Below are 14,631 nucleotides of genomic sequence, written 5' to 3'. Positions count from 1 at the left end.
ATGTAGTTACTGCAACAGAGTTGTCTTCAGTCCGACAGCCTTCATGTCTGTCTGATTGTGTCCCACAGGAAGAACTGGACGTCCTCGTGGACAGTGCTGCAGGGTTTCTCTCTGCTCTTTGCCAAGGGACAGGGGGGCAGCACCAGCTGGGTACGTGTCCCATCAGCCCCAACAGGCTCATGTTTCTGTCATGTTTGAGCCTTTTTAGCATTCCATTCATGTCCGTGTTGTTCCCTCTTCCTCATTTCGGCATAGTCACCTGTCCTCATTGCCTCCTGTGCTGTGATCCTCTGTTTATTGCTTTTCTTCCTCTCCTCTCCTTCCTGAAGTCTTACTACCGCAGCGGCTCCATCCCTGAGCTGCTCCTCACTCTCCTTAGCAACTGGAAGCGCTCAGTCAAGCCCCGCCCTGCTGTCTCCTATGTGAACTGTAGGCCTGTGCAGGCTGCTGCTGTATGTCCCCTCTCTCTGCACGAGTTGTTGCTCCTGCCTGTCTTTCATTCTTTCATTCACTCCTGCTACTACTGAATGGAAACACTAGTGTGTGTGTGTGTGTGTGTGTGTGTGTGTGTGTGTGTGTGTGTGTGTGTGTGAAGCTTGATGTAACTGATCCTAATGCAAAAAATCTGCACTAATCATTTTTTTACAGAAACAATTGATCAAATGATTATGTATAATGTAAACCCGTCAGTTTCCTCCAGCACTTATGGAGTGTTTTAGTGTCTTTTAGCAAATGTTGTAGTTTAATCATAGATATTGGAGAAAAATAGATGAAGCCTCTACATCCATTCGTTTGTTGACTACTGCTTTGAAGCCTCAGGTTTGTCAGCTAATATAGGTTTAAGTTGGATGAAAGGAAATTAGCTTCAAAAGGTTCAGAAGTTAGCAGAAAATCATGTTAAATCTGAAGTCTTTGGGACAAATTCACACCTTGAAAATGTTACAACCGCTACCTGCCTCATCTTAAGAACCTTTTCACTTTTTGGGAAAATGCTTAGTTTTAGTTTAGTTTTTATTAGTTTTAGTGTTTGTTTTAGTTTTTTTGTAATGGGGTGTTTGTTGGGTACCAGATTAAAAAAAGTCACAATAAATTTTGCCTTTATTAAGTCATAAAACCAGATGGATGAAATAGATTTCATATCAGCCAAAAAGGTTTACGTATGAAAAAAGTTGACAAAGACGAAAACAAAGGACATTTTCACTATAATTTTAGTTAGTTTTAGTTATCGTTTTATTAAAAACTCTCATTTTTATTTAAGTTAAAGAAAATGTTTTTTCAGTTCGAGTTTTCGTTATTTAGTTCGCTTTCGTTAACTATAATAACCTTGGTGCTTGTGCGTTTTTTTTTTATTTTTATGGATCAGACTTGGCTCTTTTAAAGACAAAGATACAGTAAGTGTGTCTTCAGAGATAAGAGAGACACAGTCTAAAGGCACAACAGTGAGTCTCCATTGATTATTTAAATCTCCAGAGGCAGACCAGCTGATCGGTCAGGACCTAATATTAATGAATGTTCTGTGTTCTTCTACACATCCACATCCATTTGCATAGAAAGGGCCAATTTTGCACCAAATGTATGCATCATTTAAATATGTGTGAATAGAACCTGAGCATCAATTTGCTTGGCAGCACATTTAGGGGTGCTATTCACCCTTTGCAGGTGCTTTGAGAATTACACGGTTTGTTTTTACCTTAATTATGCACTTTTAGCAGCCACAAAAGCAGCACAATCCTTTTAGTGAATTCACTCCTCTGTTGTATGTCTCTTTTAGAGAATCTATAGTAAATTATAGGAGAGACAGTTGGGAAAAGACATGAAACAACGATGGACTTTTACCAGTGTCCAACTCTAAAACATGTCCATTTAAATTTCTTGACAGCTCTGTGTGATAAGCAGCACACTGAGTGGTCTGAAACACAAGCAGAGTGGAAACAGTCATTTATCTTTCTATGGATGTTCAACACAAAAAATCACAATGTTTTCGCCATAAATGTTGTATAACACTCTGCAGGATTCAACTACAACACCAGCAAGTTGGAAAAAATCTTTAAATCACAGGAGCTTAAAATTAATTGAATGATTCTGTTCAAGTTGATACATTATTAAGAATCTAACAAAAAGTTTTGTTTTTGCACACGATATAAATAACAACTAACATTTTGCTTTTCTTATTACATGATACTAAGGATGTGTGTGTGTCTTCACGAGGAGTTCTTAAATGAGATCCACAGAGTTTAAGAATGTGATAACTGCTTTTAAAAACACTGAACACTCCTTAAATAATAACAACAACAACATGTTGTATCATCATCGTGTCAGACATGGACTCATGCTGTTTTGTTGCTTCCAGAAGTTTGGGAGCAACCAGTCGAAGCCTGAGTTCACTGTTGACCTGCGAGGAGGCTCTGTGGATTGGGCGTCCAAGGACAAGTCGAGCAAGAAACACGTCATCGAGGTGAGAAACACAGAGGATTTCCTCTTGATCATCCTGTGCTTTCTACATCTTAATGTGGACGTTTTGGTAATGTTGACTTCTCGTCTCTCAGCTGAAGACTCGTCAGGGGACAGAGCTGCTGATCCAGTCAGAGATCGACAGCGTCATCAACGACTGGTACCGAGCCCTGACTGAGACCATCAACACACATGTGAGGAGACTTTAGACAGAGACCGGAGCAGAGTTCTGTCACAACTTTGCCTACATGCACCTTCTGTCTGTACTCCTTAGTTTCATTTATTTAGCCACCTGCAGCTGCTGCAAGCTTGATGAGAGTGAGATCTGCCTTTTTCACTAAATTTGGCTGTTAATGCCTGTGGCCATTAGCCTAGGTAAACCCATGCTAATGCATGGTGTCCATGGCCGATTCTTAGCCCTGCTTTTGGTATCCAATCACAGAACGGGGAGGGACGGCAAGACAATGACGCGTACTATTGGACAGACTGAAACTTGTAGTTTTCTTACGGATCCAACATGGCTGCAGCAGACGCCAAGCTCTCTTTGGATCTAGCTGTAGACAGTGTTATTTTAAAAGACCAACGTTTGGCTTTACACTCTTTTATCACCACCAAAAAGGATGTTTTAGCCTTGCTTCCAACAGGATTTGGCAAAAGCCTAATCTACCAGCTAGCCCCGTTAGTGGCTAAGCTAAGGTGATTGGCTAAAAGCTACGTCCAGACACTTTTGATAGACATTCGTATCGCCCAATAAACGGCTCTGGACGATCGTAAACCACGCCTCCTCTACGGAAAAATGTGGTCTCCAGACTATATCTCATTTGTGATATAGTCTGGTGTAAATTATGACATCATGTCTCCATTGAAAGCCATTAAACCACAATTTTTAATCCCACAACCATTCCAGCATGAAAATCATGCATTATTTTTATATCAGGCTTCAATCCAAACCCCTGGCATCCAAATTTTAGTCTTTGTTATTTTCTACCAGATTGAGCCATTTCCCTGTGTTTGCCCTATGAGTCAAATACATGCTGTTTTCCAGGTTTCCACCAGAGTTATTGCTGTTCAATCAATATTCAATCAATATTGCTGCTAATCATTGACATATCCCTGTCTGTGGGGGGAAAGATCCTTTAGCATTAAGTATGCTACACAGAAATTAATTAAGTTTAATTAATTAAGTTTATATATATATATATATATATATATATATGTCAAAGATAAAACCTTCTGAAAATTAATGAATATTTGGTAGTTATGATCAATACTGATGTCGTTACAAGTGGGAGATTGTTTTTGTTTTTTCTGACAGTGTTAAAAAAAATAAAAATGCTGCAAAAGGCAATCTCATTGCTAATCATGGACATAAAAATAAATAAATAAAAATAACAATAAAAATTCTCTCTAGCAATAAGTATTTTTTTCATTTATTTTTTTAACTGGCATTATGCAAACAAATATTTGGTATTTAAGGGGCTGAGTAAAAAAAAATGAGTATTTGGTTATTATCAGGATGGATGATGGCTAAAAGATGTCATTCAGTGAAATTGGAAAATAATTGTTATATCATATCATTTCTTTTGAACCAGATATTTTTATCCTCTAAGGACATCAGAGCAACTTCTTTATTGGGATGCAGACGTTAGCTGACCTAAATCTGAAAGTATCTAACAGTATCTATGTGTTTTCCTTCCTAGGCGTGGGAGTCTGATGAGGCCATTGAAGAGGACATGCCTGAGTCTCCAGGAGCTGAGAAACAGGACAAAGAGAAAGACCACAGGGACTCCAAGAAGAACAGAGGTGAGACAGACAGAGACTGTGCTGCAATATGCTGTAAATGTGTTTATTGTTAGTGTCTAAAACAAATCCACTCATATCCTGCCTGTGTTCCCCAGTGATGAAGACCTCTGTGAGTATGGACGCATCAGACCAGAAGAAAACCAGGTTGAAGCTGAAGAAGTTCCTGACACGTCGACCCACCTATCAGGCTGTCAGGGACAAGGGATACATCAAAGGTACTCAGACAGAACACAGTGCATTGTGGGTCATATGAGGTTGAAACCAGGAGTTTACATACACAAGACACATGCTTTTTTTTCTCACAGTCTGACATGAAATCAGACAATCAAATTATTCCTGTTTGCTAAATGCCAGAATAATTAGGGAAGGATTTTTTTAGACAATGTTTTTATTACTTTCTTGAAAGTCAGAAGTTTACATACATTTCATTAGTATTTGGCACCATTGCCTTTAACCCATTGAAGCCTTGAAAGCAGATATGTCATTTTGTAGTATTTGTATAAGCTCTGAAATACTTTTTGAATTTCATTTCTATCTGCTACAGAGGCTGAAAATGTATTATTTAGTAGAAGTGTTGACACTTCTGTTGAATTTCCAGAAAAACTTCAGGTTTTAGGGGCTTATTTTAAAATCGCCCAGAGGTTACAGGCGTTTTAGGCCTCAGTGGGTTAAACCAAATACTAATGAAATGTATGTAAACTTCTGACTTTCAAGAAAGTAATAAAAACATTGTTAAAAAAAAATCTCTCTTTCATTATTCTGGCTTTTAGCAAATGGCAATAATTTTGGTTATCCTAATTGACCTAAAACAAGAAAAGTTTAATCTGATTTAATGACAGACAGTAAGAAAAAAAATATTTTGTGTCTTTTTATATAGTGTATGTAAACTTCTGGTTTCAACTGTATGTCCTGCTATGTGAATGTGTAACAGCACCACCTGCCACTGGACAGATGAAGAATGAGAGTGAATGTGTGTTTGGTGATTCACAGATCAGGTGTTTGGCTGCAGTCTGACCAGTCTGTGCCAGCGGGAGAACACATCAATCCCCAACTTTGTCACAATGTGTATCGAGCACGTGGAGAACACAGGTACGAGCAACACTCAGGCCAGAAAGGTGTTATTCAGAAGAAGCTTGATTCAGTATGTAAAGCAAGTTTCATGTGTCCAGCCTTAATTAGTTCTTGAAGATTTGATTGTCTGTGACATTATGGAGCTGCTGACTCTCTTCTGTTCAGTTTGTGGCTGCTTGTTCATTCCAGTTTTATCTAGACGGAGATTTCTTGGGTCTTTCTGTGCTTTTCAGTGAATTAAGTGCTATGGATCAAAAACCAAGACTTTAATTCTAAAAAACGACTGTTAGTTCAGTTACACTGAGGATTTGGGCCAACCATTTCAGCTTGAGGTGATTAATTTTTATTTTCAGCTACATTTTTATCAGTTCACAACAAAGGTACAAAAACAACACTTCAAATGTTGTAGTGTAAGCCCCTGAAAAACCTCTCTGATGAAAAAACAAAAACAAAACAAAGCTTAAAGATGGTGATTATTTCTGTCAAAATCGAATTTTTTTACATGTCTCATTTAAAATGTCACCAAAAACAAACCAGATCCTGTTAAAATAATAGATTCTGCACTTCTCAGCAACACTGTGAGCCATGACTGATTCTGCTGAGACAAAGTGACATGCTACAAATATTCACTGACAACCAGACAGAACTGCAGGCTGTTTACACAGAGCAGAGAGGAGAGGACAGGCTGTAAAAAATGCATTTAGTTTAATATGTATAGCATGTGCATATTCAAGCATCCATGACACTGGTGGGAGCTTGGAAAAATGTTGTATGTTTGTATAAACTCCATTTTATTCTAATTAAATTTAAAAAAAAAAAAAGATTAACAGAGAAATTCAACTTGCGCTTTTCAGCTGCATTTATTTCAGTTTACAACAAAGGTACAAAAACAACACTTCCAATGTTGTGGTGTAAACCCCTGAAAAACCTCTCTGATGAAAAAAAATGATGGCTCAACACACTGCAGTGTGTCTGGCATCAAACCATCTAACCATAGACTGTATAAAAGAAGTGGGTGTAGCCTCCGGGTCTGAAGAGTGAAGCCAGTGTGGAGCCATTAGCCTTGTTTTTGATTCTCCTCAAATTATGGACGCTAACTTTGTTAGCAACTTGACACGGCAGAGCCAGGAGTCAGGTGCAGACAGGTTGTGGGTCATCGTCTAAAGTGTCCTCAGGCTGTCAGTCAGACCCCCCCTCTTGTCCAAATATGGTCACATGTGGCTAAAAACACAGCTAACATACCAGACCTGAGGCTTCAAAACAGTCCTCAAACCAATGTCTAGACCAGGGGTGGGCAACCTGTGGCTCCGGAGCCACATGTGGCTCTTAAGGCCATCTGCAGTGGCTCCCTGTGGCTGTAACAAAAAATTAAACAAAATGTTTATTTTCTTTACATTTTAAAAGCAATTCATCATTGGTGTAGGCCCAAAGCAATTTGTATTCTTCAACTGTAAAAATGTGTAGATAAAAAACTGCAGTAAAAATGTTTTAAAAACATTTTAGTTAACTAAAATGTGCTTCATAGCTAATAAAAGTCGACAGGCCTGCCCCGTTACCCCTAAATTTTGCCAAGTTCAAATCTAGTTTTAAGTTTCCTGAGCTTGGCCAGCTATCAATTCCAAATCTCCTGAAATATTTCTTCAGTTTCCGGCCTCTGATTTGCACTTGGGTCCTCGCTGCATTCTGACAAAATCATATAAATAAATGGTCATTATGACCTATTATTAATGTTAATTTCGACTTAGTAGACTGTTTAATGTCCATTCTGAGGCTCAAAATAAGGTTTGCGTCTCCATTCTGACTTTTTTTTTTCTCTTGTTTTGACCGACAATGGCTCTTCAGTTAGTAAAGGTTGCTGACCTCTGGTCTAGACAGCTGTGTGTTTAATCACAGTGGAGGTTGTTCTGCCTGGTGAATCAGTGATTTCACCTACACTGCAATGACACAAAGCTGGGGAAAAAACGGCAAAGTTTTACATTAACAGAGGACACACAGTACAATACAATACAATACAAATTTATTTATGATGGCCATTTAAAAACAACAGTGTTGACCAAAACACTGTACAACAATAAGCATTAAAATACAGACAGTTAACACAGATTGAAGACACAAAGCAACCCTCTATCAGACAGAGACTTTGAAGGCCAGGGAGAACAGATCGCACTTTAAAAGAGATTTAAAACCAGGCAGTGTAGGGGCCAGTCTAATCAAAAAGGTGTGTCTAAAAACAAGATAAAAACACTAAATCTGAGGGAAATGATCTTGCTGCATGGACAGATAATTTCACTTGACAAGATTTCTTGAATTAAGATTATTAAATCTAGAAATAAGCATGTTGAACGCTTAAAATAAGAAAATAACTCTTAAAACAAGATGAATTATGTAACTTATGTATCTAAATCTAAGTTTTTTTTATCTTGGTAAGAACCAAATCATTTGCAGTGCAGACCTCAATGACTGGAAGACTAGACAGGTAAGAGGGGGCCGACCCATTAAAAGTGAACAATAAAATGTTAAAATGAATCTTAAAAGATACAGGGAGCCAGTGTAGGGAATTTAAAATCAGGGAAACATGCTATCACCTGATAACATCAGGTGATACGAGGAGTCAGTCAGCCTTTGTTGGAGCTGTTTGTTGGAGCCACAGTGTTCTCACTTCCACTCACTGCTCCTGTCCCTCTTCTCATCATTCTCCTGCAGGTCTCAGCATTGACGGCTTATACAGAGTGAGCGGGAACCTGGCAGTGATCCAGAAGCTCCGCTTCGCTGTTAATCACGGTAGGAGTCCCTGTCCCCAACCGACCACTTACACGCCTAAAACACCACCTCCTTTAACCCTCTGACCCCACCATGCCCAGATGGGATCGAAACATATGTTTTCTTTAGAAGACTGCCAAAGACACACCATTTAGCGTAGAAAGAAACTAAAGCATAAAAGCGATATATAAGTGCACTCCATTTAATGAAAGTTTCTGTTAGAAGGTGCTTTTAAACAAAGCTGAGACTTCAGTGCCACTTGTAGTATCTAGTGATGGGAACTTCAATTCTAAAAACGACTGTTAGTTCAGTGACACTGAGGATTTGGGCCAACCATTTCAGATTGAGGTGATTTATTTTTATTTTCAGCTACATTTATATCAGTTCACAACAAAGGTACAAAAACGACACTTCAAATGTTGTGGAGTAACCCCCAGAAAAACCTCTCTGATGAAAAAAAAAAAAAAAAAAGGCTTAGAGATGGTGATTATTTCTGTCAAAATCACATTATTCTATATGTCTCATTTAAAAATGTCACCAAAAACAAACCAGATCCTGTTAAAATAATAAATTCTGCACTTCTCAGCGACACTGTGAGCCATGATTGATTCTGCTGAGACAAATTGACGTGCTACAAATATTCACTGACAACCAGACAGAACTGCAGGCTGTTTACACAGAGCAGAGAGGAGAGGACAGGCTGTAAACATGCATATAGTTTAATATGTATAGCATGTGCATATTCAAACATCCATAACACTTGTGGGAGCTTTAAAAAATGTTCTATGTTTGTATAAACTCAATTTTAAATAAAAAAGATTAACAGAGAAATTTAACATGCGCTATTCCTTTTTTATGATTTGTCATTACAACGGTGTTGTTCTGCACAAAATAAAATAGTTTTAGTTGTTCCCTTAGATCGGGGGTCGGCAACCTGAGGCTCCGGACCCACGGCTGGCTCACTGTGGCTGTGACAAAATAATTATCCAAAATGAATTACTGATTCCTTTACATTTTTTTTTTATTTATCATTGGCATCAGCCCATTGGAATTTGTATTCTTCAATTGTAAAGTGTAAAAGCTAGTGCATGGCTTTAAAAAGTCAGCTAAAATGTGCATCATAGCTTACAAAACTTATGAAAGTCTACGGCCCGACGCCTTAATCTCAGAATTTTGTCAATTTCAAGCCTAGTTTTGAGTTTTTCTAGCTAGACGAGCTTGGATTCCAAATCTCCTGGGATATTTCTTACAAAATCATATTTTTAAATACTCATTATGGCCTATTAGTAATGTTGATCAGGAGGAGCAGACGGTTTTATTTTCATTGTTAAGCTCAACATAAGGTTTGCGGCTCCATTCCATCATATTTTTCTCTTTTTTTGGCCAACAATGGCACTTTTGTTAGTAAAGGTTGCCAACTCTGCCTTAAATCACTATTATTATTATTATTATTATATATTTTTTATATAATATAGACTTCCGTGTATTTTCATATTGAGTAAAATGTAAAAAGAGCATAAACGCCCTGAAACAGGTTGTTGGGGTTCAGATGGTTAAAGTGGATGATACAGTTGATATTTGTGAAACATGTTCTGACCTGTCAGTAAACACAGATATACTCCTACATTAGAGTGTGCCGTAGAGAACACCTGTTACATGCTCTTTTCTCTGCATCAGATGAGAAGGTGGATCTGAACGACAGTAAGTGGGAGGACATCCACGTCACCACCGGAGCTCTCAAGATGTTCTTCAGGGAGCTTCCTGAGCCTCTCTTCACATACGGATCCTTCGATGACTTTGTCGAGGCCATCAGTGAGTCATTTAATTCACCGTGTGTGTCAGAGGATCACCATGCAGACCCAGTGTGATGAGGCATTTAGAGTTCAGCATTTAGTGTCCCTGTTTGGCCACTAGATGGTGCTGTGCACATATTCATTCATTCACTGACCGTCTGTTTCTCCTGCAGAGTGCTCCGACTACAAGCAGCGACTGAATTCAATCAAAGACTTAATAAAGAAGTTGCCAAAACCCAACCATGACACAATGCAAGTCCTCTTCAAGCACCTGCGCAGGTAAGAATTAATTAATTAATTAATTACATAGTTTTATTTTAATAAACAACAGCTTACACTGCAAAAAAGGGGTGTCTAAAAACAAGATAAAAACACTAAATCTGAGGAAAAATTATCTTGCTGCATGCTCTCTTTGCAACACAGCCTTACTTGTAAACTTATTATTTGCTTGTTTCACATTTAGTCCCATATTATTCACAATGTGAAGCAAAATGACACATCTTACATCACTGTATGAAACCTCTGAGTGGTTAGAACCCAACAAAATGACTTCATATATGGAAATGGAACCAGTATGGAGGGATAATTTGGATATTTTGAAGTGGGCTTGCATGATGTACTTATGGGGCAGAAGCTAAACAATGTGCTGCTTTTGATGGGCAGCAGCAAAACACATTTAAGTGACCTAAAAAAAATCAATATCAGTTTAAATGTATGCTATTTTTACAATACTTTCACTTGACAAAAACAGTCATTTTACCTTGCAGAGCACAGGAGTTGCAGGTCTATCGCTGCCTCAATCATTTAGTTTGTTGGTGAGTGACTTTGGTGTTTTAAGAGTTCAGATGAACCAGAATCACACAATACCACAAAATAACTAATGGACCGAGGCAGCAGTAGACCAGCAACTCCTGCGTTCTGACACGTAAGGTTACTTATTATCAATTACTAAAAAATGACTAATTACTCCTGCCTGTTTCTCCAAACTGAGGGTCTGCAGACACCATCTACTGCACTGCAAAAAAGGTGTGTCTAAAAACAAGATAAAAACACTAAATCTTAGGGAAATGATCTTGCTGCAATGACAGATAATTTCACTTGACAATTTCACTAATTTTTTTAATTAAGATTATTAAATCTAGAAATAAGCATGTTGAACACTTAAAATAAGAAATTAACTCTTAAAACAAGATAAATTAAAGCTGCAAGCAGTGATGAACTGGCCTGAGCAGAGTGCACTGCAAATTATTTGTTTCTTACCAAGAGAAAAAGAACCTTTAGATTCAGAAGTGTTACATAATGTATCATGTTTTAAGAGTTAATTTCCTATTTTAAGCGTTCAACATGCTTATTTCACGATTTAATAATCTTATTTTAACAAATCTTGTCAAGTGAAATTATCTGTCCATGCAGCAAGATCATTTCCCTCAGATTTAGTGTTTTTATCTTGTTTTTAGACACCGTTTTGCAGTGTGTGGATAAGTTCCTCATACAAACCCACTTCAAAACATTTGAATTATCCCTTAAATAACATAATTACAAGTCCTGTATCGATCTGAATTGGACGAAGTGACTATTCCTCTGATATGATCAACCTCCACTGATTTAAGCCAGATGGTGCCTGTGCTCCTGAGCTCCTCCACAGCACCCACTGAACCTGCGTTTGTGTCCCTCCTGTTGAGGTTAACCCTTGAACTCTATAGTCTGATGCCCTGGGATCATAATGGCAGTGAGGATATGTTACCAGCTCTGTGTGTTTACCTTTCCTCAGCCTGATCCGCCTGTGGGCAAACACAAACTCCAGCCAGGTTTAACGTGTATTCTTAGCCCACTGGAGCCACTGGCAATATCATATGTTCACAATGACATTTGCCTAGGTTTCCAATTTGCATTTATATGGCGCTGTGTTTGCTGTAATTCAGTACCTATGAAGTGGTGTTTCTTGAGGAAATTTATAGCGTGACATTCAGTGTATGGAGGTCTACGTATATCAGCAGGCGGATTTAATCTTCTTTTTTTTCTTCCTTCCATGAATATGTTATTGTTTTGTGCATCTGCATGCAAGGATGTAGATTCTATTTAAAAAGGCTATTATGCTGTAGCCCGGAGCGGTGAGTGGTGTTACAGGGTGTGTGTCGCGAGGCTTGCCTCAGCGCTCCATCTCAGGCCCTCAGGATGTGTGTAAAGACCATAATGTTGTTTTTCTAGACGAAACCCTCAATCGTTAAACAAATCCACGCTCACCTAAAGCCATTTATGACACATTTTAATCTTTAAATCTCCTCGTGTTCTACTTCCCCCTCCCCCCAGGGTGATTGACCACGGAGAGGCCAACCGCATGACCACCCAGAGCGTGGCCATCGTGTTCGGACCCACGCTGCTGCGGCCCGAGACCGAGACGGGCAACATCGCGGTCCACATGGTCTACCAGAACCAGATAGTGGAGCTCATACTGCTCGAGTACGAAAGCATCTTCGGCAGGTAGAGGTAGCCACTCAGAACAGGATGGCGGGCGTTTCAAACACGGACTTGTTTTCCTTTTCCCCCTTCTTTTCTTCGACTGAACTGAACATTGCTGTGGACCAAGCAGATGGGAGAAAAAAATAATTTACCTTCATTGACAGGACAGTTTATGAAAGTGTTGCACTTACAGAAGTTTTGGAGATGAATTAAAAAAAAAAAAGGTGTACAGATTTCACACGGTTCTTCAGTTCCTGCTGTGAGTAGCGGGTCGGACAATGGACAGTGTTTCAGAGTGTTGCCGTGGTGACGTGTGGACGTCCGTGTGGTGGATTTTGAGTATTCAGGTGTTTTTACATACACTGGATCCCTGTGGCCAGTAATTCAAGCTGTGGCACCCTTCGCCTCCTAGTGGAAGCCAACCTGGAGTTTGGCGGATCCACAGAGGGGCGTGGCATTATTATTCAAACCGGCAACCTCATCACCTCGCCGAAGGAATGAGCGGAATCTGAACTGGATCGGTTTTCTGTGTCGTGGAGCTTTTGTCTGTGATGTTTAAGCCCTGTGTGGTTTTTGGATCAGGTGGAAAAAAATAATCAGTGTTATGTTAACAGACTGTCTTTTTGGCACTTGGACGAACTGGAGTTACAGATCTTGTCCCCAACTTACCTTAGCGACACCATCACCTCCCCCCCCTCACCCCCACCTCCCCCCCTCAGCCAGTGTTAAGCATTAACCCCTGTGACATGAGCGTCCTGTGACTTGAATGATGGAGGACAAACCCTCTTTGTGTGTGTGAGTGAATTAACCTAAATGGAATAAAACCTGAGCAGAAGCATCCTCGTCTTGCCACTTTGTACAAACTGTGTCGTGTAGTCTTTACGTGCTTTGGTAAAGTTTCCGTTAAGCTGCCGGGGAGTTCGTCGTCTTTGCTCCTGTGTCAACCTCAGTGGCAGGAAACGTCACCCAGATCCTGGTGTTACTGGAAAAACAACATGGTGGATTTCTGGGGACTGCCACGTTATCAATTTCTACATGAATTGTCTCTGACTGTGGGCTTGATTAGCCTTCTCCTCACCTAAGCTAATATTAAAGAGTATTGAGAGAAGGGAAACGGTACAGAGAATATTTCACAGGTTGATGTATGGGAGCGTATGGGTGTTAAATGCAAAGAAGAGCCTTTAAAAACCTTTCAGAGCATATGTACAGTGACAGGAAGTAGTTGTTAAAATGTGTTCTAGTGACTGAGGTATGTATGCTTTGATGGAAACTAGTGAAAGATGATTTTGATTTTGTAAATTTGAATTAAAACATGAAAACACAGATTGTGAAAAAATAAAACACATGATCGACTGTTACTTTTGTTTGAAGGTGTATCTGGAGTGTTTGCGCATGGTCAGCTGCACATTTTGAATGTAATTTTCAGGCTAACTGCTGTTTGTGAAACTGCTATGTCTAATAAAAAAGACAAACTAAATGTTGAGTTGTGTGTTCTCTGTCGGAGTTAAACGTTGGACGGACGATAAAGAAAGAGGTGAGTCTGCTTTTTAACCTTAAATGAAGGAATGTAATAAGAGATAAAAGAATATTTGAGCAGTGAAGCTTAAAGTTGAGGAAAGTTTGATAAAACGCTGCAGTTGTTGTCATCCATACATGTTTGATATCAGTTCAGTTTGACTGAATACTTTGTTGGTCAGTCTGTGGGTTTGACTCATTGTGGAGAAATAAAAAGACTGAAGTGAGATGAATAGACTGAGAATTTTCTCTCATTTGACAAAACAATTCTTGATTGAATTTAATTTTGTCGACACAAAATGTAATTAAACGGTTAAATCACAATATGTTGTTTCACAATACACACCATATCACAATACACTTAAAATCACAATAATGTATCGTGACTCAGGATAAAATCGTATTGTGGGACCTCTGGGGATTCACACCTCTAGAATTATGTAGTAAACAAAATTATTAAACAAACCAGAATATGTTGTATATTTTAGATTCAAGCCAACTTCTGCTTTGATGACAGCTTTACACATTTCTGTTATTCTCTGTCAGATTCCTGAGCTGCTCAGCCGGATGGTTTTCAGTTAACAGGGGCACCTTGTCAAGAGTTAATTTGTGGAATTTCTTGCCTTCTTAGGCCCTGTTTACATGAAGGGAAAACGCAGATATTTCCATGCGGTTTGGCCTCTCATTTACACGAAAACCCAGTTTTTATCACGGAAAACGATTATTTCTAAAAACATTGAAAAACTCACGCGCGTTCTATCTAGTTGTTTTGAAAGGA

General features: G+C 39.0%; 1 protein-coding gene across 4 annotated transcripts in view; it reads left to right on the top strand.

Annotated features, from left to right (window-relative positions):
* arhgap12b (Rho GTPase activating protein 12b) overlaps positions 1 to 13,815 on the top strand; it is an 88,116-nt gene extending 74,301 nt beyond the window's left edge. For 2 of the 4 annotated variants that reach the window (XM_059326869.1, XM_059326867.1), the window contains 10 exons: positions 69 to 150; positions 2,354 to 2,455; positions 2,547 to 2,645; positions 4,152 to 4,254; positions 4,350 to 4,469; positions 5,245 to 5,343; positions 8,029 to 8,106; positions 9,763 to 9,897; positions 10,052 to 10,157; positions 12,189 to 13,815. In XM_059326869.1, coding sequence (XP_059182852.1) covers positions 69 to 150; positions 2,354 to 2,455; positions 2,547 to 2,645; positions 4,152 to 4,254; positions 4,350 to 4,469; positions 5,245 to 5,343; positions 8,029 to 8,106; positions 9,763 to 9,897; positions 10,052 to 10,157; positions 12,189 to 12,363 — 1,099 coding nt within the window. In that variant the 3' untranslated portion in view covers positions 12,364 to 13,815. Of the gene's footprint in view, positions 1 to 68; positions 151 to 2,350; positions 2,456 to 2,546; positions 2,646 to 4,151; positions 4,255 to 4,349; positions 4,470 to 5,244; positions 5,344 to 8,028; positions 8,107 to 9,762; positions 9,898 to 10,051; positions 10,158 to 12,188 lie in introns of all 4 variants that reach the window. The other 2 variants (XM_059326868.1, XM_059326866.1) reach the window with 1 other exon arrangement.
* The last annotated feature ends 816 nt before the right edge of the window (positions 13,816 to 14,631 follow it).

Source organism: Centropristis striata, chromosome 23 (genome assembly GCF_030273125.1).
Source record: "Centropristis striata isolate RG_2023a ecotype Rhode Island chromosome 23, C.striata_1.0, whole genome shotgun sequence".
Lineage (NCBI taxonomy): Eukaryota > Metazoa > Chordata > Actinopteri > Perciformes > Serranidae > Centropristis > Centropristis striata.
This window is presented reverse-complemented; position numbering and strand designations above follow the sequence as displayed.